This window comes from Neolamprologus brichardi, chromosome 1 (assembly GCF_056152115.1).
Source record: "Neolamprologus brichardi isolate AB-2024 chromosome 1, ASM5615211v1, whole genome shotgun sequence".
NCBI lineage: Eukaryota > Metazoa > Chordata > Actinopteri > Cichliformes > Cichlidae > Neolamprologus > Neolamprologus brichardi.
The window spans coordinates 21,463,466-21,489,526 of NC_142104.1; the positions used below are offsets into that span (position 1 = coordinate 21,463,466).

Below are 26,061 nucleotides of genomic sequence, written 5' to 3' on the forward strand. Positions count from 1 at the left end.
TACAGGGTGGGCCATTTATATGGATACACCGTAATAACATGGGAATGGTTGGTGATATTAAAGTCCTGTTTGTGGCACATTAGTATATGTGAGGGGGCAAACTCCTCAAGATGGGTGGTGACCATGGTGGCCATTTAGAAGTTGGCCATCTTGGATACAACTTTTCTTTTTTCAATAGGAAGAGGGCCATGTGACACATCAAACTTATTGGTAATGTCACAAGAAAAACAATGGTGTGCTTGGTTTCAACATAACTTGATTCTTTCATGAGTTATTTACAAGTTTCTGACCACTTATAAAATGTGTTCAATGTGCTGCCCATTGTGTTGGATTGTCAATGCAACCCTCTTCTCCCACTCTTCACACACTGATAGCAACACCGCAGGAGAAATGCCAGCACAGGCATCCAGTATCCGTAGTTTCAGGTGCTGCACATCTCGTATCTTCACACCATAGACAATTGCCTTCAGATGACCCCAAAGATGAAAGTCTAATGGGGTCAGATCGGGAGACCTTGGGGGCCTTTCAACTGGCCCACAACGACCAATCCACTTTCCAGGAAACTGTTCATCTAGGAATGCTCGGACCTGGCACCCATAATGTGGTGGTGCACCATCTTGCTGGAAAACCTCAGGGAACGTGCCAGCTTCAGTGCATAAAGAGGGAAACACATCATCATGTAGCAATTTTAAATATCCAGTGGCCTTGAGGTTTCCATTGATGAAGAATGGACCCACTATCGTTGTACCCCATATACCACACCAAACCATCACTTTTGTTGTTCCAACAGTCTGGGAGGGATCCATCCAATGTGGGTTAGTGTCAGACCAATAGCGGTGGTTTTGTTTGTTAAGTTCAACATTCACATAAAAGTTTTGTTCATCACTGAACATCTGCGTGAACTGAGGGTCCTGTTCCAATTTTTGTTTTGCCCATTCTGCAAATTCTGTGCGCCGATCTGGGTCATCCTCATTGAGATGCTGCAGTAGCTGGAGTTTGTAAGGGAGCCATTTGTGAGTAGCTAATATCCGCCGAAGGGATGTTCGACTAATGCCACTCTCCAGTGACATGCGACGAGTGCTACGCTGTGGGCTCTTGCTGAATGAAGCTAGGACAGCCACTGATGTTTCTTCATTAGTGACAGTTTTCTTGCGTCCACATTTTGGCAAATCCAACACTGAACCAGTTTCACGAAACTTAGCAAGCAGTTTGCTGACTGTAGCATGGGAGATGGGTGGTCTCGTAGGGTGTCTTGCATTGAAATCTGCTGCAATGACCCGGTTACTGCATTCACCAGATATCAACACAATTTCGATCCGCTCCTCACGTGTTAACCTCTTCGGCATGTCAATGGCTGTGAACAAAGAGAAACTTGTAAATAACTCATGAAAGAATAAAGTTACGTTGAAACCAAGCACACCATTGTTTTTCTTGTGACATTACCAATAAGTTTGATGTGTCACATGGCCCTCTTCCTATTGAAAAAAGAAAAGTTGTATCCAAGTTGGCCGACTTCTAAATGGCCACCATGGTCACCACCCATCTTGAGGAGTTTGCCCCCTCACATATACTAATGTGCCACAAACAGGACTTTAATATCACCAACCATTCCCATGTTATTACGGTGTATCCATATAAATGGCCCACCCTGTAGATTCATGTGCACATACAGCAGCGGACATTCATTATGCTGCCTGCTCTTGCTGTAGCATTTGGGACTCCCTGTGTCTGCAGTATTTATGGGAAATCCATGGATTTTAAACCAAAGAGGGAATTGAAGTATTAGACTAGTTTTAAGGATGGTTGCATGTGCAATTTGAGTCAGCTAGTGCATTGCAGGGTTGCTAGCTGGGCATCCATGTAAACCCTGGGAATAGAATCGGACAGACAGTTTATTTTGTTCATTTAATTGAATTATTGAAAATATAACATCACTTTTGTAAGGACTTATCAGTGTGAGAGAGTACCTGAAGAGAAGCATTTACTCAAAACATCTTAGAAAATCTTTGAATTCTGTAGAAATGGTCCAAAATTCATTCTTGTTCAGTCTGTTCAATCCTGCACAGCTAAGAGAGGTGCTTGGAGGTGCTTTTCCATATTTGCTGACATATATATTCTGTAAAACTGGTTTTGAAAAATGATGTGCACAATGTTCCTGACAGTTTTTTCTGTTTTTGGCTCCATATGATGTCAGGGAAAACAGATTTTCCTTAATACGGTCATGTTAAGTACATAGCTCTGGCAGTGAGAGCAGAAGCCCCACTCACCTGCTGTTCAAACCTCCTGTTTGTGAGAAGCAGCCAATCAGAAAAAAAGTGACTTAAAAGGAGGGCAGCCTTAAAGGGAAAAGAAATAAAATGGCTGAATATGAATTATTCTTAACCGTTAATCACAGAAAGCTAATAATAGTAATAATAATAATTATAATAATAACAATAATAATTTAAATAACAATAATAATACTGCAATAAAACTGCAATGAATAGGTAATCCATTAGTCAACAGACAGGATTGTTGTCAGAAATTAAAACTGTATCAGGCTTTTTTTTCTGTCTATTTTCAAATGGCATTGCTATTCCTACTTATTCAAATAAATGACTATTTTACATGATCATAAATGTTTGGTTTTTGGGTTGGTCGACATCATGCAGACATCATGTTTGTCTCTAATTGCTTGTTTTGCTGACATGTTGACAAAGTGATGAATCTGCAGGTTGAAAATGGTCCTTAGACTGATCATTAATGAAGATGCAAACCCAAACACCGGCTTATTTGTTGCTTTACATCTGCCGCAGAGGTTAAAAAAATTTGGATGAACTAGAAAGAAATGAAACGTTTAAACAATCTTCATCAGGGATTAATCATCTAAAAATGTCCCTCATATTCATGCAAAGATTCTAAATCAACATCATATTTTATGTGAATGTGTTGTGACTCTGACCTTTCAGGAGGTATTAGTAAGTTTAGGTATTAATTAATCATAAGAGAAACATGAAATCCTTAATAGTTCATATGATCTCGGTGTAATTTCCAGTTTTCTATCTTTAGACATGCTGAGGATTTTCACTAAGATAGGAGGGGGAGAGAAAGTGGTGCTGGAGATGGCTGTAATCAGGCCTACTCTCAGTTACCTGCATGTCCTGCCTTCATATCCACTATTTAAGCCATGACAACAATGACGAGACACAGCGTACCAACTCCAAATATTGCAGAAACATGTTCCCCACCTATTCTAGGTAAAACACAGAGCCAGATCCAGCCTGATTACCAAAAACGATCCACTGACTGTGCTCCTACTTGGCATAGTTTCTACTGAGCGATGTGAGTGAGATTTCCCCAAAGAAATCTAGGTTTAGCAATTCACAGTCTTAAAATAGCTTCGAATCATACATTATTACATAGCGGGCCTGCCTCCTGCGCTTGCTGCTGTAATTATCGTCTCCTTGTTTTCTCCAAACTTCCACATTCAAAAAGATACCCTAACCTTATTAGCATAGCTTTATAGCTGATATGAAGGGACTCGCAGATGTGCTGTAAGTTTCTAAAAAGCAAAGTACTTTGTAGATTGTGCAACACGTGTGACTAGAAATTGGTAAAGTTTGTAAAATAAAAGCAGTTGCTGGGGAATACAGAAAATATAGTTTGTGTCTAAGTGGAGTGGAGGTGGCCAGATTTCAATCTTCCAGCCTGACTCTGTGTGTTTCCCTTTGGTACAGTAAAGCATAAAAGATGCTGAGAGGTGTGACCCCCCGCTGAAACCTCCACTGCTTCGAGAGGATTGATGTGACAGTTTCACACATAACGAACACGCGCGCATACACACGCAGTACGACAGGCAGTCAGATGCACCAAACTACTGTGTCAAGTGGCAGGTCACACACACGTGTGCACACACAGATAAATAAAATGTCAGTGCAACATGGGGCTGCACTGATTATGAAAACCAAGCCTCTCTGTGTGTCATCTGACTGTCTTTTGTTCTTTCGGGAGTGCCGCAGCTCCTCTGCGTGGCCGAGCAGGCGCTGTCTCAGTGATTAATCCTCGGCCTATCGGCTGGCCAGTGATACTCGAAGCAAACAAAAACCCACACAAAGCTTAGCAGCGTGCTCGCATGGTGCTTTTCAGGATGTGCAGGCATGCAGGCTGGGCTTGCAAATAGAATCAGTGCAAAGCAAAGAAATGAAAAACATTAAAGCACCCCCCCCCCCCCCCCCCCCCCCCCCAATACACACACCCACTGGCAAACACTGACCCTTTGGAAAGCTTGTCCTCAATTTACAGTTAATTTTAGTCAACACTTAGACGTGTTGTTTTCGAGACATTTCCATCTAACTGTGCATAGATGTGGGGAAAAAGGTGAGAAAGGCAGGCTAGGGTTGATGGAATGAATATTTCTCTCCTGTTTTCCCCGAAGGTGATTGTGATTGACCGAAGCCAGAAGTTATTTCATGTGCCTGACTCCAAACTGTATTAGCGGGCCTGGCCGTTACCGCTCAGTCTGTCTCAGCTCTGTCTGTCTCTCAACAAGATAAGGGGATATTACCCTGCCCAATATTGCTCGCTCTTTTCTGCACTGTCACTGAATACAATGGCCATCACTGAATCCTATGAATATTATTAGCATTTTCCTCAGGATTCTGTCAATGTGCGAGACAGCTTTGTGGGAGCAGAAGTACACTCTGTTTTTGCTGTGGTCTGATATTCAAGCTGTCTCTTGGTGGATAGAGCTGCGGTGTATTGTCCAGCTTAAATCCAATTATGAGGACACTGTCAAATGTCCATTACTGCTGCTAATTAACAAAAGGTTACCTGGCTCAGCAGTCTTCCAGCCGTGGCCGGCGTTGCGATTTGAAAAGACCTGACAGAAGTTAAGAGAGTGAACACTGCTGAAGAACAGCCGCTGTTGATTAGAAGTTGACAAAGAATGAGGGCCGAGAAGAGGGGTCAACATCAAGGAGGACTGGGAAAAATCTCTGACTGAGGGATCAGGTGGAGCATTGTGCTAGCTTGGGAGCAATTCAGAGATAACACAAGAGGAATGGCAGGTCAGTGTGTGGCAGACTCCTAATAATGTCCATAGCCTAAGTCTAAGCAATAAAAATGACCTACTCCTCCTCAAATTAATGTTAGTATTTATTATTTAACTGTGTAATTATAATACATACTTATATAGAAATCAAAAGGGTAAAATCCTAATTTATCAATTAAATTCCAATTATATTTTTCCTAATTTATAAAGGAAAAAAAGATCACTTTCGCCTTTCTCTTTTTTCTTTCCACTCATTTCTAGTCCTGTTAATGACAGAGCATGGACAAAAAAATAACGAATTTAATCAGCCAAGACTGCAAACAGCCATATATTTTAATTAGCAACATCCCCATGTGCAGCTACGTTGAACCCCATATATTTTGCTGTCAGCTTTCAGCCTGTTAGGGAAAGAGCAGTGTGGAGAATTTCTCATTGCATCCAAGTCAAAATATTTTCCCTGCCAGTGATGTGGGTGCACGGTGGCAGTCCCGACCATGAATGGGAGCTGATGGGATGTCAGGGCTGCTTTTCCTGTTTTCCACCAAGTTCATCTCTCTCAACTCATTCCTTCTCATCAGTAACCAAACCCAGTTGGCAGCTTCAATTAAACCCTGTGAAATTGCCCCAGTATCTGTCTCCCTCTGGGGCCATTTAGCTGTGTTTAGCTCTCTGCAAGCTGGGCTTGTCGCCAGGCAATCTTTATGAAACAGTGTTTCATCTTCTTTCTTAAAATGTAGGCCAGTGTAGCCCTACGACCCACCTGGCCAGATCATAGATGTACTCACTGTGAGTAAACCGGCATGATGATCACTTGCTCTGGTTGTATTTACGTGTAGTAATGACACGGAACAAGTTTCAAAAAGGCAGTTTGTCGACTCAAAGACATAAAGATCAGAAACGCTGCATTGTTTTGAATCATAATTCAAATGTTTTTGAACAAATCAAAGACAACAGACGGCATGCAACTGCGCACTAAAATGTGCACAGCATATGTGAGAAGCTGCATTTTATTATCATTTTTTTAAATTTTCAGAATTCGTTTTGAAGTTATACTTTATTTAAAAGCCAAAATATTGCATAAGTACACTAATTTCTGTGGTTGTTTAATGACAGCCTTCCTGCACAAAACAAGCATATCTCCCATCTGTTGTTGTGGCTTGACCACGCTATAATGAAGCAACATTACATAAGAGGGAATCCTGAGCACTGAATATCAGAGTGGCTTTGAATTAGTCGTAGGCACAAAGCCGCAGGACGGTCATTTATTTAGCTCAGCTGGCACAAAAAGTTCTGCAAGTAGGCTGGAAGTGGATCGCTGCCAATACAAGAATGTTTTCTGCACACTAACTTAGTTTGTTTAGACCTCCACGTTACCAGAGGCAGCTACTTTGTGTCAACTACATTTACTGACTGTGTTTTTCCATTTGATGTGTAACCAGTAAAATGAGAGCTTGTCAGTAGTTACTTCAATACTATGTGAGACTTAGAAGAGATAAGACGTTAATCTGAGAGCTCTGTTGCTTTTAATTCATTGTATAAACTAAACTTTTATTGAGCTTTCAGACAAAGTTTTTTGGTTTCTAATTTTTGTTTATATTTCAGCAGTGACTCTCAGATTTTGGTGTAAGGTAGGTAAGTCATCTGACTGCTGGTTACCCCCGAGGAAACAGAACCCCCCTGTTGAAGCTGTTACCCCTCCCAGGGCTGCAGATAGAGGGGCTGGAATTTAGTTTTTTCAGAAATACTGTCAAGCCAAGGGGATTTTTTTCATTCCTCAAGAATCTTTTTCTCCCCGTCTCTCTCCAGTGGCTCTTGTTTCCTGTGTTAATGCCACAGTGAAATCCAATCCAAAATTCTTGTCACGTTTTATGGCAAATTAATCAGTATCGAGATTCGTATTAGCACACTTCTTTTATTATCCGAATATGCTAAAATGTGCTGCTTTTTAGTTGAAACCGGGGGATTGTGTGTTCTTTCCACTTTTTCCTCCCCTTCCAATGGCTTTTACAATACCTTTGAAGACATTATCTGCTGAAATAAATTCTGAGCCCTGCATTAAATCCCATGAACAGTTAACCTGAGGCTCATTCACACAGCAGTTTAAACCCTCCGTAGCTGCTGGTGCTCCCCTTTTGTTGTCCACATGGATCTGCAAAACTCCCTCAAATATTCAGTATTCTGTGAGGCCTTCTTAAAGAAATGAAAGTTTATTTTTTACATTTTTTTTAGTAAAGTCTGAAAGAAGTTCAAAGCCCACGTTGTTTGCCTTACGGTATTGCCTTCATTTTTGCTCTTCTCTAATTTGTCCAATTCGGCTAATTTTATATGAGCAGGATGCTCTTTGTGAAAAAAAGACAGAAAGAGGATGTTTTTGATTCAGAAAGCATAGTGGGCCTGTATAAGCCTACTGAGTAACCAATATTTCTTCTGCAGTATCCTTCATGTCATCTTTGACTGTCAAGGTCGATTTGGAACTGACGACTGTTGTATAGATTCTTTCAAGGTGCAGCACCAACAAAATAAGAGGGGAAGATATTAGGGGTGCAACAATACTCGTATCGATATTGAACCGTTCGATACAGTGCTTTCGGTTTGGTACGCATATGTATCGAACAATACAAAACTTTTCTTCTGACGATGCTGTCTGTGTTGAGCGCTCAGTGGATCTGCGTTCGGCTACTCTGCCTAGGCTGCACTGTCGAGCGCAGATCCACTGAGCGCAGCGCAAGCTAGCAAGACAGAAGCTAAGCTCGTTGCAACATGGCTACTGCCTCAACGCTACCCGAAATTGAACCTCCCCCACCCTCATTCAGATCTGGTGTCTGGAACTATCTTAGTTTTCTTGTGAAGTATGACCCTGATGGTAAGCGCGTCATGGACAAAAGTAAAACAGTATGTCGGATGTTCCACGCAATGCTCAATTGGTGGGAACTAGTGCGTTATTTACTCCGACATCATCCTAGTGCAAAGACAAGTGGAAGCAGACAAAAGCAACAAGCACGCATGCTACAAACTTTACCCGAGTCATTTAGGCAGCCGTTAGCACATGATTCTCATTATGGGGACCTGATATGTTTAATATGCTGCTGAGAATATAGCCCAGAAGAAGCGTATAGTATAGCTTTTATTTTGGAAAGAGCCATTTCTCTGTAATAAACTCTCTTTTCCAAAGATGAGTGATTTCTCGATCAGATAGATTTTTTTTTTTTATTATTTTGTTGTTTCAGCAAGATTAAATTTAAAAACTGTACTTTTGAGTTAAAATATATATTTATAGTTTTAATAAATGACAAAGGCATGAACATTTTTTGTCGAACCGTGACACCAAAGTATTGAACCGAACCGAACCGAACCGAACCGTGAATTTTGTGTATCGTTGCACCCCTAGAAGATACATGTCTGTCCCTACTGAGGATTAATTAATTTCGTAAAGAACAAATATGTTGACCAGAGACCGGGCTACTTCCCATTGGCTCCAGCATATGAGCATACCTAAATATTTTTTATTCTTTCCTGCCCTTTGCCCTGACAAACATTTATGAGTTCAAAGGAGCTTGCAAAGAAAAGCGTCTGGACTTCTTTAAGTTACTTGAAGACGTTTCACCTCTCATCCGAGAGGCTTCTTCAGTTCTAAGGTCAAATGGTGGAGAGTCCCAGATATAACCCTAGTGGGAGTGTCCCCCCACAGAGGGACAAAAGGACCCCCTGATGATCCTCTAATCGCCTGAGCCAAGGTGTGGAACTGGGTGTGGGTCCCAATCAGCCAGAGTTTCGGGTGGGTTCATTGTGAAACCTGGCCCCACCTTATCATGCGAATTCCTGAGGTCAGATGGCCCAGGGTGTGAGTGGGCGTTAAGGCGTCTGGGAAGGGATCTCAAAACTGGATTATAGATGGCAGAGAGTTGGTGTCGTAAACCACCGCCTCTGTTCAAAGATGGTCGCTCACAGTGGACATAGATGGCTTCTTTCACTCCTCTTTCAAACCATCTGTCCTCTCTGTCCAAAATGTGAACATTGGCATCCTCGAAAGAGTGTCCTTTATCCTTAAGATGCAGATGGACAGCTGAATCTTGTCCTGTGGAGGTCGCTCTTCTGTGTTGTGCCATGCGCTTGTGAAGTGGCTGTTTGGTCTCTCCAATGTAGAGGTCTGGGCATTCCTCGCTGCACTGTACGGCATACACCACATTGTTAAGTCTGTGTTTTGGCGTTTTGTCTTTCGGGTGAACCAGTTTTTGTCTGAGTGTGTTGCTGGGTCTGAAGTACACCGGGATGTCATGCTTGGAGAAAACCCTCCTGAGTTTCTCTGAAGTCAGGAGAAATGGGTTAAGAACTTTTCAGATAGGAATCTCACTGAACCTGAAAAGAGAGTATTAGCCAAAGGTCTCAATTTTGCCATTTCTCCACAACAGTTGCCCATAGTGGACCTCATCACAGCCACAGAATCTGCCATTCGGATTAATAAATTATCACAGACAGAAGCAGAGCAAATCAGGATGAAAGTCTCAGCCACCCTCTCCAGTGCCAAAGTCCCTCCGTCCAACCTCACAATACAGGAAAAGAAGGCCGTCGCTTCCCTGAGCAAAGACCACAACATCACTGTTTTACCAGCGGATAAGGGAAGATGCACCGTGGTCCTAAACACTACAGATTACCATACAAAGATCACTACTCTCCTCAGTGACAACAATACCTACGAAGCCTTAAAGCGAGACCCCACAAGCAGCTACAAAAAGAAAGTTATAGCTTGCCTTCAAGACTTGGAAAAGGACAAAATCATTGACCGCCTTACTTATCACCGCCTTTACCCAGGGGATGCCATACCCTGCATTTACGGACTTCCAAAAATCCACAAGGAAGCTGTCCCACTCAGACCCATAGTCAGTAGCATAAACTCAGCCACTTATAACATTGCAAAACACCTTGCTACCATCCTTGCTCCTCTCGTGGGGAACACCCCACACCACATCAAGAACTCCATTTCCATTTCACTGACAAGGTCCAGAAACTTACCCTGGATCCAGATGAAACCATAGTGTCCTTTGATGTAGTCTCTCTCTTCACTTGCATACCCACCACGGAGGCAGTGGAGACTGTCAGAAAATGACTACAAGAAGACAACTCCTTGGAGGACAGGACCAACTTCACACCCGATCAGATTTGCACACTGTTAGACCTCTGCCTCACCACCACATATTTCAAATACAACGAAGGCTATTACAGACAAAAACATGGCTGTGCCATGGGCTCCCCCGTGTCACCTATTGTAGCCAACCTTTACATGGAGGAAGTGGAAAGCAAGGCTCTTGGCTCTTTCAAAGGAAGAGTACCCAGCCACTGGTACAGATATGTAGACGACACCTGGGTCAAAATCAAGACACAAGAAGTGGAATCCTTCACTGCGCACATCAACGCTGTGGATAAAAACATCAAGTTCACCAGGGAAGACACGAAGGATGACTGTTTGCCTTTCCTGGACTGCGCTGTGCACATTGAAGAGAATGGCAACCTCAACATCGAAGTTTACCGGAAGCCCACACACACGGACCAGTACCTCCTGTTTGACTCCCATCACCCTCTGGAACACAAACTTGGAGTAATTAGGACCCTACACCACCGGGCAGAACATGTTCCCTCTAAGCCTGAAGGGAAAAAGAAGGAACACACACGTAAAGGAAGCACTCAAAACGTGCGGCTATCCTAAATGGGCGTTTTTAAAGTCAGCAAAGAGGCACAGAAAAGAAGATCAGACACCAGCGAGGGAGGATAAGAAGGACAGGCGCAACAACATTGTCATCCCCTATGTAGCCGGTGTATCAGAGAAACTCAGGAGGGTTTTCTCCAAGCATGACATCCCGGTGTACTTCAGACCCAGCAACACACTCAGACAAAAACTGGTTCACCCGAAAGACAAAACGCCAAAACACAGACTTAACAATGTGGTGTATGCCGTACAGTGCAGCGAGGAATGCCCAGACCTCTACATTGGAGAGACCAAACAGCCACTTCACAAGCGCATGGCACAACACAGAAGAGCGACCTCCACAGGACAAGATTCAGCTGTCCATCTGCATCTTAAGGATAAAGGACACTCTTTCGAGGATGCCAATGTTCACATTTTGGACAGAGAGGACAGATGGTTTGAAAGAGGAGTGAAAGAAGCCATCTATGTCCACTGTGAGCGACCATCTTTGAACAGAGGCGGTGGTTTACGACACCAACTCTCTGCCATCTATAATCCAGTTTTGAGATCCCTTCCCAGACGCCTTAACGCCCACTCACACCCTGGGCCATCTGACCTCAGGAATTCGCATGATAAGGTGGGGCCAGGTTTCACAATGAACCCACCCGAAACTCTGGCTGATTGGGACCCACACCCAGTTCCACACCTTGGCTCAGGCGATTAGAGGATCATCAGGGGGTCCTTTTGTCCCTCTGTGGGGGGACACTCCCACTAGGGTTATATCTGGGACTCTCCACCATTTGACCTTAGAACTGAAGAAGCCTCTCGGATGAGAGGTGAAACGTCTTCAAGTAACTTAAAGAAGTCCAGACGCTTTTCTTTGCAAGCTCCTTTGACTACGATGACCTGGATGACTGAGAACCTTCACAGACATTTATGAGTTCCACTGTGATTTGGGAAAATATATTATCTTTGCAGTAAAAATTATGTTGCAATCTAAGATAGATAGATAATAACTCATGTTATACTCCAATCAAATTCCTTGTTCAGAACAAACTCTTATTAAAACAATAAGAGGAAGCAATAGGACACAAAGCTGTTGCCTGCAGATCGGCGCAACAGGCAACAACTCATAGTGTTACACATGAGTAACACTTCAGTAATCTGATATTCATACAATAGATGAAATTAAACTTTATTAACTGGTTGAAAAACTTGGGGGAGAAAACTGAAAAGGGGCATTTGTGTGATTTAATTTGAGCCCTCACCAGGTAAAGTGACCAAACATTATGTAACGATAATGTTGGGTAGCTAACAGCCCTTCCTAAGCAGGTTAGCAACTAGACTGGCACAACAACACCCTTTAACACACCTTTGTTCCCAGTGAAGCATACAGCAACTCAGTAAGATACCAGTCAAAATACTAGGGTTGTGGCTCTGTCAGGCTTTACTTAGGCTTTGCTGTAAAGGTAAACATGCACACTGTTTTAGTGCAATCATGCTGATGTTTAGCAGGTGTAATTAAAGTAGACATGATTCTTGCCATCTGGGTTTAGTGTGTTATAATGCCAACATTTGCCAGTAAGCACAGAACACAAGTGTGGTTGAGCTTGTTGGGAATTGTTGGGTTTAGTATTTTACCTCCACAACTCAGGACAAATGGAAACGTTGCCCTGGTGATGGGATTAGTGGAAGAGTCATCACTGAGAAATTTGGTTTTTCATCCCAAAGGAGCATGAAAAAGTGTCAGTCCATGCAAACTGATTGTACAACAGTTTTATTCAAAACCAGAAAGCATCAATAAAGCTGAAGAACCACACCTGGTGTGCATTTCTTTGGTTTTATTTAGCTTCAGATTGGATAGTTTCTTCTTAAGTTGTTTATTTGGTGGCAGTAACCTTTTAGATATATGGCTATAAATCAGTATAAAAAAGTGACGTAGCCACTGTGATGTTTGGCTAATGGAGTCCCATAATTAAACCTCAAACGAGCTAGCGAACACATAAAGCCATCAGGAAACAAAGTTTACAGAACAAATTAGCCAAGGGCCATTTTTCTTAGATTTCTATCCAACTGTTGGTCTGATTCAAGGCTGAGGAGATGCCCCATGCCGCCTATTAGAAAGAAGGCAGTTCCACATTGGTTTCACCTTTCAGCCCTATAAGCTGCGTCCATGTTTTATATACAGAATATGCTTGCTTATGTAACTCAACACCACTGTGAATCTCAACTGAGCCGTGTTACTTGTGTCCTTGTAGCTACTAAATATCGTCCTCTGATCCACCCAGAAAGCAAAACACCCATCTAGTGGATTCTTTGAGGATTCATTTTTGCAGAGGGAAAATTTAATCTCTACACCAAAAGTCTCACATTTTTCACGCTGCTATAAAAGGTGGTAACGCACAAATGGATTGTTTGAATCATGCAAACGGGTGTGTTTATTCTGAACTAAGGTTTATTTGATGATTGGCTTAGGCAGTCGTCCTCAAGAGACTGAGCTGGAAAACAAAGAGTTGCCATGGTAACAGTCAAGGGTGAAGGAGGAGGGTGTGTCTCTGGTGTTGTGCTTGAAGTGGCAAAATGGACATTGGCAGGCAGGATGGCGGGGGGAGCGAGCGATGCGTTCTGTGGTCCTGTGCCATTCCTGCTGCTCACCAAGCCTCTCTTTCTTCCTTCCTGTCTTCCACATATTCTCTCTTGTTGTCATCCTGAAGTGAGTGGGAGACCATGAGGAGAACAAATGTTGAATCTTAATGAGACAGCTCAGAAGAAACTCATTTTCTCCCTCTGTCTCTCTCTGATAGTATTTCTTTATTTACAAGCCGCATAACTCAGCACAGTGATGTTATTACACAATTTATCAGCATGTGTGTAATGGTGTAGAAGCGCTGTAAGGTCATGTTAATGCCACACCGTTAAATGTTTACAAGATCATGTGATTGGCGCTGGCCCTAATAAAGATGAAGGATGAATGGCAGCCCTGCTTATTTCATGGACGACTGGGTATTTACATGCTTGGTGAATCCCCATCATGCTTGAATTACACTCCTTGGTTCATCAAAATGTGTCCAACAATTTAGCACAGCTGGTTGTCTGAAGAAGAATAGCACATTAGCAAGTAGGTACACTGATTAAAGTTTATCCTGGGCTTTATCTGTCTGAACTGTGTCCAAACAAAAGAGTTAATAATGCTGAGATGCAGCAAAATGGAATTTTTATAACAACCACGTGAAAAAAAACAGCATTATTATTAATAAAAATTCTTTTTATTTTCAAAACAAATCACATTTACCTGTTTATTGTGGTTTTCATTTTCCTTTTTGTTATCACCTATTTAGAGCTAAATAGAAAACAGTTACATTTACAGAATGATTTGACGGTTGTTTGTGATATAAACAGTTTGATTTTAAGCCATAAAACTGCCATTCATTAGATGTCTTCACTTTTTTGAATGATTCTCTATAAATGGGTTTATAGAGAATCATCAATAATCTTTCTTCTCCATTCTGATGCTCAGTTTCAGATTTCCTCCCCCTTCAGATGGTCATTTTGACCATATTGACATGCCTAAATTCATTTGGGTTGCTGCCTGTTCATTGGCTGGTTAGATAATTTTGATAACAAGGTGTTGAACAGGTGTATATAATAAAGTGACCCGTGAGTGTATGTCACAAACCGAATGATAATTTGTTGATGACCCGTCTTATGTAGCTAGCAAGCAAACACCATGATGAAAGACACCCGAGAAACAAAAGTGGACATGAGAGTTTCAGCTTCGCTGGCTATAATGGGTGCTGTGGTGGAACAAATATCTACACTGAGGCTAACTAACTGAACAACATGATGGAGACGGGAACACACTAAAGGCACTACCGACAAAACAGGGAGAGGCTACACTGGGAAGAACTGGAGAAATCAGTAAATAATAACATTATTAAGAGTTGAAATTGAGTTTCACTGGAAATGTTAAGAGTTAGGTAAGAAAACAAACATTGAAACATAGTTTTGTAGTTTTACACCTTCATCACATCATTTAGCTGAATGTTTATAAATGAGAATTGCCCACCTTTCCAGGGTTTATCCCACTTTCTACCTTATGACAGCTGAGATGTGCTCCCACAACACTGAAAAGCATAAATGGAGAAAAGTGGATGGATGAATGGAACCTCCATTGGTGCAATCTCAGTTAAATAACTCAGTGATCATTACTTTTCCACCACCTAATCATTCCTATCCTAATAGCATCAGTGGAGATTAATTTCTGTCTTATAACATTTAAAGATGATTTGAATAGCTGTGTAACAACTCGGTCGATAACCTTCAGTCTTTGTCTTTCTGTCCCTGCCTTATCTGTTTTCTATTTCTTCTTCCACGGTGAAGCCTGGCTGTCTAATTCAGTGGTGTGATCAGAGGTCATAACTTGAAATTCAGAACAGAGAGACATTAGCATTCCCAAATCTCACACTATGACCAAGCCATCTGCTTCCCTTGCCCTCTGTCTGCTCCTCAGCTTTGCACATCCACACATATGTACACACTTTAAGACATACATGTACAAGGGGAGTGTCCCAGGATAATTTAAGGCTTTGTCTTACTGTAGCTGAAGTAGTTATTCAAACAGACCTGAATAGGTCTGTCTGTGAAGACAAGTGGCCCCAAGTGCAGCAGAGAACAAACAAATGGGATACTGCAGGCAGGTCGGCTCATATGCTGCTGTTACTGCTGCCTGTGTGTGCGTATATGTGTGTGTCGAGCCTCTTTTAGAGCTGAAGGTTGCAGCTTGAGTCAGTGCCTGTATTTCAAACGTTTGTGTGGGAGACCGATACTTGGTGAGCGTGCAGGTGTGGATAAATAAGTGTACAGTGATGGAGCCAGCTGGATTTTGATTTCTTTGAGCACCAGGCACTCATTTGTTTTCTTATCCATTGCATTTCTATTCAGATATTCTATTCCCGTGGGGCTGGAACATTTCCCTGCATGCATTAAGTAAAAGACACAGAAAACAGCTTGTCCAGGAGAGACTAATATAGTTAAAGTCTTTCAAGTTCAAATAGGCGGACATGTGCAATTTAGAGGTCAGACACAGTCACAGCGTTTCTCTGAAGGGCTAACACAAAGCACCGTGCAATCATGCATACAAGCTGTGTAGCAGCAACTTCTTTGCAGCTCATCGAAGTAGAAAATCGAAGAAGACCAAAGAGAGAATTAATTCACAGTGAGTCAATCCAAAACATTTTCAGCTCTTATGAAAAAAGGCTGACTGCATTCCTGACCATTGCCCCAAACTTAACAGCTAACTTTGAGCTACACTTCCCATTTAAAGTTTCACAAACTGCAAAGACTACCCCTGAGGGCGAGCTGACAGAGTATAATCGCATACATTCAGCGCTTGCAGAAAAGTATTAGTCACTAGTCTGAATTTACCTCCTGAAAGTATCGCTGCAGAGAAGTAAAGAAGTTAAACTCCTTCGTGATTTTCATGCCACTTTGAATGTAGGTAATCTCATCTCGAGAATGTGTCTGAAAAATAATAGCAACTGGCGCTTGTCTTATTATGACTGTCAAAGAGGAATGGAGAAAGTCGAGATGAAAAACACTGAAAAAACCTGCACTGAACGGACGTCACTGATACAATGAGACGGTGAGACAGGACCCCGCCCCCTTCCTTACTGAGTGCTTCCTTTGGCAGTTCAGCATCAGCAGCCGCTGTCTTGAGCTGACAAGAGCTACCTGCGTGCCCACACATAGCCTGATCACATCTGACTGCCAACTCCTGGCCTAGAGCATGAGAGCCCGATATTTTCAAAACTACATTATCCTTTAATCAGCAATGACGCTAAACTTGATAGAGGTAACCACACACACTCAAGGGGAAAACACAAAATGCAATATGCAGCTGACAATGTGCCTTTATCTGGCTAAAAATGTTTGATATTTTACTCTGTTGGAGGATTGTTTTAACAGCTTATGTCTAGTTAGCTGTTTGACAGCTGCTGTTTCCTGCTAAGGCATTTCAGTCGTAATAACGCTAGTTATAGCTTTCTGAGTTTTTCTCATTTCACTCTAATACAAGCTGCTGTAGCTCAGTTCGCAGAATTTTGATGGCCTACATTTAGATATTTGGCTTATCACTGACAGAATGTTTGCATCACACGTAGGCATATTGAATTTCAGGATCCCACACTGTTCCCATTCTTCCTGCTGATGCCTCATATCTTATAGCCGGAGTCTGCTTCTGTTTCCTGCAGAGCTTGGTTTTTTTGGTTGGCACCATAATGAAACATAGCTGCTGTTTTTCTTGTTAGGAGTGCACCACATTTCAGTACAGAAATTACTGTTGTGTTAGTGTCTGGGGCAGAGAGAATGTTCTGGGTGCAAACCTTTTGGTGAGCTGGAGCGTTTCTATGTATGTTTGCATTTTTTCAAAACTCCAAAGGTTTTCTCGCACAGTTTAAAGTCATGTATCTTAGTTTTATGTGATTGGCCGTAGGTGTGTATATGAGACTGTTTGGTGTCTGTGTTAGTCCCAGGCTGTACCCTGCCTCTCACCCACTCACAGCTGGTATAGACTCCAGGTCTCCTGCGACCCTAAATTGGAAAAGCTCTTAAGATAATAGATGGATGGATGTTTGTGCTTATAAAAGTGGGAAATGTGGGTGGATTAGTAGATAACCAAAACATAAACAAACCAAAAGAAAAAAAGTAAGCGCCAACTGACTTTTTACCCGTGTAAAAGCACAGATGGATTGTGTGCCGTGATTTATTCTAAAATTACAAAACAGGTGAGACACATCCCTTGTGAGTGTTGTTATTATGGCATTATCATTCAAGTACAAATTCATGCAAAGTGAATAAACACAGTCAAATCCCAAATACATGCCACACAAAGCTGATTTGGGAAAAGCCACCTGGCTAGGGACTTACCGGATTTCCAAAATTACATGGCAATTGTATTGGCGCTGGGGTGTAAATAATCAAAAAAATGTGATGTGAATGCAGTTGCTGCATCAGTCAGGCAACACCACATGAGGAACAGGTGACTTTTTTTTGTGAATCTAGGAAGCCAAGAGGAGGTCAGAGGGTATCAGCCCCCAGGGGATGCAGTTACCCATAGTTACCGATCCTTCCCCCCAGCTCTGGGGATTTGTATGAGGCGTGGCTGAGCTCCAACAGGATGATGCTGGGTTACAATGTGAAGAAAGAGGGAGGGTGGAGTCACAGAGGTGCATGCTGTGGAGCAGCTGGTGGGGGATGGGAGGAGCGAGGAGCAGAGGCGGAGGGAGGACTGTTGTTACAACAGATCGTAGTGCTATTGTACAACAGACACCAACCTCAGGATACCAGGTAAGAGATATGAACAATACATGGTTTAGAATACGTTGAACAGGTGAAGGTTTTAATAGAAATCACTGCCAATAGAACAGAAGGAAAATCTTTCGACGTGTCATGTCATGTACAGTGACGCCTCATTAGATGATAGTGTTGCTGTGTTTCATCAGGTGTGTCCATGTCTCTGCACTTGCAGAAACTCGGTGAGCAAAAACCTTCATGTTAGCAATGTCATTGGAGCCCGGTACATATGTACATATCTTTGTGTGCACATTTAATCTGACTCCCTTGAACAATCTCTTGTGTGTGTTTCTGTGTGCTTTCCTGCCTGTGTTTTGTGCCAGGTTGTGCAGAGCTAATTAACCAGTTTAATCGCTGGTGATGGAAAAATGTTATTATGGCGAGTGAGAATGAGGGAAAGTCGTAGCAGCAGCCCTCCGAGGGAAGTTGTTTATGGCAGCTGGATGGCACAATAGAGTAAGGGTGGTTGCAAAATGGATGGCAGTGCACAAAGGATGCATCTAACAGAAAAGTACACAAGAGCTGAACTTTTTCAGTTGGATGTTGGGATTCAGTGCAGCAAATATATCTTCATAGGGCCCTTGTGATTTGTTTGTGCATTTATATCATACTATATTCTTGTTTTGGAGCTATGTGTTTGTTCTTCGCTTGTTACAGTTGTGTTTGGTTGTTCTTAGTTCTTAAATATAATCTGTGCAAACTAGCCTCTTTTTCTTTGACTGGATTGTCTAAGACAGCGCATGCATATTTTGGTTATTCAGTCTTTTCATAGTCCTTTTATTCAGTCTTTTTGTATTTTAGAGAGTGGCATGTGTAATGTTTACAGCAGTGGGTTTTAGTAATGGTGTCTCATTAATAACTATTTTCATAAAAGTGACATCTACTGTTTGATCTTCGCAGCTGAAAGTCCAAAAAGTGCCACCAAATACCAGCTTCAAAGAAACCTCCTTACCAAGAACCTTTTTCACAACTTCTGTTAAACATCTATAAATCATGAAGAAGAGGGCTTACATTCTTTGAATACAAAGGCCCTAAAGTGAAAAATACATCATAAACTTGGACCGTTGCTCTAAGAAACAGCATGACACTGACACACTAATGCCTTTTTCAGTAATTCCTCTTGATTTCTCATTTTCATTTTCGATTCCAAAGGGAAAAATGGTCATTCATATGCGAGCAAAAATCTTTCATCATTCTTTTAGAGAACAGAGACAATTTGTTGTTTCTCTGTCTGCCCTGCGTAAACAGATCTTGCATAGGAGCAGCTTTTACCGTGTCCCCACATTGAGTATTCCCGGCGAGTAAGCTTCAGAAGGATCAATAAGTGTCTTGATTGACTGATCATCTGCACTGGTATCTGTGCACATGTTCAGCACCTATGTGGAGATGACCTTGATTTAACTATTGATTCTTTGTCTGGCAGTGTCCTATTAGGTTTATGTGCAGGCGGTATGCCCAGAAAGGCTCTGTTCTTTGTGTTTAAAACAGCCTGAGCAACATGTCAAAACTACTGTTGTGAATTTGGAGTTTGAAATTTGAAGTAAGCACCAAAGTGTTCTTTAGACTGTACACTGTAAATAAACCATGTCTTATTTAATTACAAGAATATATTGGAGTCCCAGAATGTGTTTGTTTGCACATGGGTCTGTTTGATAAAGGGAATCTGTTTATAGAAATGTGATAACACATTTTATGGATTTGTCCTAAAACCTTATAATTATACCAGCTTTGGCCTTTATTATTTTCTTCCATTACTGCAGAAAACTCTACATGTCAACAATCATGTAATGCATCTGAATTTTATGCCATTCTGAAGTCTTTCCCCTGTTTTTCCTCTGTCACACAGGGTAAAACCCACAACAATGCATGGCCTGTAAGCCGCCAACCATGGCTCAAAGGAAGAGGCCAGGGACCAGCGGAGGAAATAGTATGGCTGCCCCAGGTCCCGCCTCCTGTCCTACCACTCACGCTACAGAGTCATGTGATCTGAAAGCAGTAGCGCCGCGGCAACGCCCACACCGCTACCCCAAAGAATCGCATGAGCCGAAACCTCTCCCTCACTCCTGCAAGGCACAATATTCTTCTCCCAAGTCTCAAGACATGGGGCGCAGTCATCCAGAAGCGGATGCAGATCAGGAGGAGGAAGTGAAGCGGTACAGCAACCACGAACCAGACGCAGAACTTCAGGATCAGCGTCCAGCAACACCATCCACGCCGGAACATAACCACGACCGAGATGACCCTAACCAGGGGGACTTCCACGGTGGAGCCGACAGCCTGGATGATGATTCCAGCTCTGATTATATAAACAACACCTCAGATGATGATGACTATGATGACGGTAAATGTGTACATGGTCAACTTTTCTGTTTTACCTTTTATTTTTATAATATTTTTATAATATTTTAATATCTATTATTATTAATTCTGCTAATTGGCACAATATTTGCAGTACTGATTTTTTTATTGGTTCTACAAATCAAAGGAAAACCCATAAATAACATTTTGTAGCTACCAAAGTTTGTCCTTTAATTAGAAATTGAGCCTGCTCATGCTTAGTAACTGTTTGCGATTTAGACATCAGTAAGCTAAAGTATGCATACAACTTATAGACTTACATTAGTGAAGAAGCTCCAAATATAAGGACCACAACTTAATGTGATTATAAAACTTCTTCAGGGTTGGCAGAGGAGGATGAAGGTGTTACTTACTACATCCGCTACTGCCCAGAGGATGACAGCTACCTGGAGGGCATGGACTGCAACAACCAGGGAGACTGCAACCACAGCCACAGCCGGGGGGACTGCACCAGCACCATGCAGCTCGGCGGGTCCCACACTGATGAATGCCAGGAAGCTGTGGAGGGCTGGACCGAAGAGGGGGAGGGGCAAGCAAGAGATGAAGAATGGGTGGAAGATGAGGAGGGGGAAGGGGCAGCGAGGGAAGAGTGGAGAGAAGAGGAGGAAGAGGTGAGGGAAGAGTGGAGAGAAGAGGAGGAAGAGGTGAGGAAAGAGTGGAGACAGGGAGACGAGGAGCCGCGAGAGGAGTGGAGGGAGGAGTGCCAGGCCAGGCAGGAGCAGTGGGCGGGTCGTGAGAGGCACCGAGTGGAGGAGTGGGGTGAGGGGGAGGGAGAGGTCCGCTGTGAGGTGGTGGAGCAAGATCCCGATGAGCAGATATACAACGGACGACCGGAGCCCATCCTGGACCATCACCACCACCATCATCACCACCACCAGCCTGCCACGCAGGATGCCGCACACACCCGAAGGGCTGACAGAGAAGAAGAGGAGGCGGAGAGCGAGGACTACTGCCCTAACGAGGATGAAGAAGAGGAAGGCGAGGAGGAGGAGAGAAATGGAAGGGCCTACACCGGAGACTACTACGCCCCTGAAGACAACGGGAACTCGGTGCGAGTCTCTCCCTACCGAAGCCGTAAAGTGCTGGTGGTTGAGGGGGAAACAGGGGAGGAAGCTGAGGAGGACATTGATCAAATCGTTGCTGAGATTAAGATGAGTATGAGCATGGGGAGTCTCAGCAGTGGCACAGACCAAAGCCCGGAAGAGCTGGCACAGGACCCCGCACCAAGTGACTACCCTCACTCCAAGCCCGACGCAGCACCTTACCCTCCACCTCACCACCGACACGACAGTAGGCCCAAGTCCCTCAACCTCCCCTCCATGCACCACAACAACCCTGATCTCCAGCGGGGCCACAAGACACATCCACGCTCCCCTGATGACAGGCAGAGATGGCCCCAAGAGCAGGTGAGCTGAAGAGTATTGCTGTTGTGTTATATTTATATTTAATCCCTGAACCGAATGAGACCTGCCTTAAGGGCCTCATCTTCAAAGTAATTTATTGCACAGAACAACAGAAAAACTAAAGAGATGAGCCACACATTATCAGACTACACTGATTTAATTATATAGCCCAAAGTAACTGTGTTTACATGGTTTCATTCACTTGTTCAAGAAGAAGGCTTAGTTTGTTTTTACATAAATACACTTACACTAGAAATAGGGCAAGTCCACAGTCTATATAAATGTACCCCCTTAGGGTTAATTATTGGACCTCAAGGTAACTGTGTGTACCTTCTTAATAGCCAAAAAGGTGTGTACATGTTCCCAAGAAGTAAAAAAAGACCATATTTGCACCGTTTCTCTAAGATTTTAAGGTGCAACCCCAGGAGATTTGTCTTTGTTGGGCTAAACGCAAAAAGAAATTGGGCAAAATACAAATTTTACTCTTTGGTTTTAAGCTTTTATTGTTTCTTTGTTGATCTAACTTACATGAAAACACATTATTTTATGAGGAAAAATTTAATAATAATCATGCCGACACCCCGGGGTTAATAAACTTAAGCCAAAGCCTCCTCATGACGATTATGCTGACAAATTTGACTCATTTCCTGTATGTTTTTCTTTTATTTTAATGAGTTCTAAAAGGAAAAATATTGTTTCAGTGAGTTGTTGCATTTTCATTTTCATTCTCAGTTACTAAAATGTTTTGTATTACTCATACCTTTAGGTTTTAGTTTCCTTTTAGATGCCGTAATACATGATAAGCTTGGCAATGCCCCAGTAACAAACCGATGTACCAGTAAAGCAACAACAGGATACTTTATTTTTATAAGCATGTATATATTAAAAAAATATCAGTGTTTAAATTCCTTTACTTTCTTAATTTGGTCTTTTACATCATCTGTTCTTATGGGCATTAGAAGAAGACATCACAGGGTATTTTCATTTAATGTTTATAGAGTTTGGAAAAAAGCATGAAGGTGCATTACTTCTTGGTCCAGAGGTACGTATATAGATTGCCCTCTAAGTATAAATAAGCAAAAAATAATAAATACCGATAAAGAAAATCACATGAATGACAAAAGGTTACATTTCAAACTAATTCAGAACCTGTTTCATTTTACGACTAGTTAAACTGTCTGCTGTACGCTGTTCACTGAAGTCAAGGCTATAAGAGAAAAACAGAACATGAGAGGACATGAATGTAAGCCCCTGCACAGTATATTCTGGCCATATACAACAGACCCTTGCCACTGGATGTGATTTAAAGAGATTTGTGGTGATAAGAAGGAGATGAGTTACAGGTGACATGTTTGTCATTACCACCTAGAGAATAACAGGCGTGTCACCCCTCCCCCGCGTTACCTTGAGATGTCCCCCTCCTCATCTCTCTGCCTCTTACGGATCTTGGTTAATGCACACATGCTGTACATGCACGCTGATAGATTCGAACACACGCAGAGCCCCTCCACCCTCTAAAAGTCAGATGGTAAAAGGAGAACAGGGATAGTCTCCTGTGGGCAGCATGCTGATACCCACCTGCTCCACGGTGTGCACGAGCGCTGGTACATTCACTGTATATATGTAGCTCATTTGTAGCACAGAAGTGGGTCAGGCAGTGTAGTGGCTTGATGAAATTGAAAACACGCACACACACACACACACACACACAAAAACAAAACAGTTAAGTGCAGATGGAGATGACTCCCAGGCTCACTGAGATAATTCGGTCATTTTGTTCTCTCTTATTCAAAGAAATGTTCTCTGTGCACCACTTCAGAATGACCTTAGACTAGACCGGGACAACAGTGAATTTAAAGAGAGATGTGTTTTGCACAATGTGGAGCCAAAAGATTATGTTAACTGAAGAGTTACAAGACTGTTCAGGGAGGTCATCTACACACAAATACAAGTATACACAAAAAGATGCTGTGCTGATGTCTTTTCAGCGCCAGTGTGCTTTGACATTTTGCAAACAGAATTTCTCACAATAACCTTTCTCAGTTACTTTTCTTTTTACTTGCTTAAAATTTATTCTGGGCTCTTTTTCCTACCGTAAAGCAAATCAGTTGGGGGTTTTTTAGAGCTTGGTGTTTGGTTCACTAAAAGAAGCCATTTTCACATTAATAATGGTGCGATTTTAGCAGAGTTTATTTAGGTGGATCCAAAGCTTTTCTTAAAAGGGCCAGTGTTTAAAGACTATGCTTGTACACAAGTAGTATTGATATTAGCTATATTTTAAAGGAGACCAACTATGTGTTCTCTCATTTTCAGTCATAAATACAAAGCCAACCTAAAACAGTCAAAATGCTGGGCAAGTAAATAAAAATAAAACATAAGAAAATAATTACAAAATCTCATAAGTCTAGATTTTATTCACAACACAACACAGAAAAAAATGTCAAATGTTTAAACTCTGACATTTTAATATTTCAGCAAAAATATTAGCTCATTTTTAATTTGATGTCAACAACACATCTAAAAAGGTTTGGACAGGGCCACGTTTCCATCTGTGTAGGTGACCAGTGTCTGGATTTTTGGGAGAGGAATGTTGTCCCATTTTTGTCTGATATAAGATTCTAGTTGTTCAACAGTCCTGGCTCTTCTTTGTAGTATTTTTCATTTCATTATGCTTCAAATGTTTCAGATGATGAAACGTCTGGCGTGAAAGCAGGCCATTTCATTCTGGACTCTTCTACTACAAAGCCTTGCTGTTCTTATAGCTGGAGTACATGTTTTGCATTGTCTTGATAAAAAATGTAAGGGTTTTCCTGGAAAAAAACACCACGTTGCTCTAAAACCAAGCGCTGATAACAAGCCTGATGGAGCCTCTCCTCTTCGCTCTGCAGGACTTGGAGTCCATGTATTGTAAATGAATTTCAAATTTGGATTCGGTGGACTACAAAACAGTTTTCCACTTTGCCTCAGTCCATTTTAAATGAGCCTTGGCCCAGAGGATGGTGATATTTCTGGATCATATTCACAGATGGCTTCTTCTTTGCATCATAGAGCTTTAACCTCCATTTGTGGATGGCACATTGAACTGTGTTAACAGACAGAGATTTATGGAAGTCTTCCTGAGCCCGTGCAGTGTTTTCCATGACAGAATCAGGCCTGTTTTTAATGCAGTGCTGCCTGAGTTTGATTTTTTTTAGCCTTTTGTTTCCCAATCCCAAGTTTTTTGATAGTTGTTGCTGTCAGCAAGTTCATGAAATAGTGAAATGTCTCACAAGTTTTTTTTGGTGGTTCTGTGACAAATTCTCGTATCTCAAATCCAGGGTGTTAAATATTGAGATCCCAGTTTTTTCTGCTGTTGTCTCTTTATAATGTCAGATATAGCAGATATTCTCAATATGGTAATCTAAGACAAATGCCCCTGTCTGAGCACAGAAAATGCAACTAATGTGCAAACCTTCTGTGTGGCAGCCAATCAGAAGATCTGCATGGAGCAATATTAGATAAATTAGAACTAGAACTAATCTAGTAACATAAATATGGAGCTTGACATCACAGAGAGACTACTTGAAATGCTTTTACATTTTATTTTATGTGCGTGCCATTATGTGTTAATCTGATGAGCATTCATCACAGCCTGATAAAGGTAATTATCGCTGAAGACAGCTGAGTGATATATTGCTTCTAGCTTAAGATACTTTATAGAAAAGTAGCGGATGTCTCCTAATTTTAGTTCAGACTTGAGGGTGATTGGATAAGTGAGTCCTGTCTTGTACATATGCACACATTAGCAGAAGCTGCCAATCATTTGGTGTTTGCCTTATGAATGCTATTTGCACCGATGATTGAAGCAGTGCTGATTTATTGATGGTTCAGTTGCACATAAAGGCTATTTGTAAAATGTACAGTGGGCTAGATTCACTTGGGATGCTGCTCATAAATGTAGTTTTGTAGACCATCACAGTTTGGCATTCCATCCCTCCCAACAACAACATGAATCTCATCAATTTAATGGTTGTTTGCACAACTGAGTTGGGCGGCACAGTGAATACTGATTAGAACTTTTATGTCTGCTTTTCTGTTCGCAAAGGAGGCTACGCAGCTGCGTGACAGCATGGGCTTTTCCTCTGAATTTCACATTTCTTTACTGCTTTGCTGTGGAGGAGGAGTGGGGGGGGATTTCTTGGAAGGAGGATTTTATTTGCGCCACTAATACAATTAAATGTTAATGAGCCATTGTGGACTGC

General features: G+C 42.1%; 1 protein-coding gene across 4 annotated transcripts in view; it reads left to right on the forward strand.

The window, feature by feature from the left end:
- Positions 1 to 26,061, forward strand: part of apba2b (amyloid beta precursor protein binding family A member 2b) — a 76,525-nt gene that overhangs the window by 24,356 nt on the left and 26,108 nt on the right. For 3 of the 4 annotated variants that reach the window (XM_006780221.3, XM_006780222.3, XM_035905222.2), the window contains 2 exons: positions 19,906 to 20,400; positions 20,739 to 21,823. In XM_006780221.3, coding sequence (XP_006780284.2) covers positions 19,926 to 20,400; positions 20,739 to 21,823 — 1,560 coding nt within the window. In that variant the 5' untranslated portion in view covers positions 19,906 to 19,925. Of the gene's footprint in view, positions 1 to 17,950; positions 18,054 to 19,905; positions 20,401 to 20,738; positions 21,824 to 26,061 lie in introns of those variants that run through there. The other variant, XM_035905219.2, reaches the window with a different exon arrangement.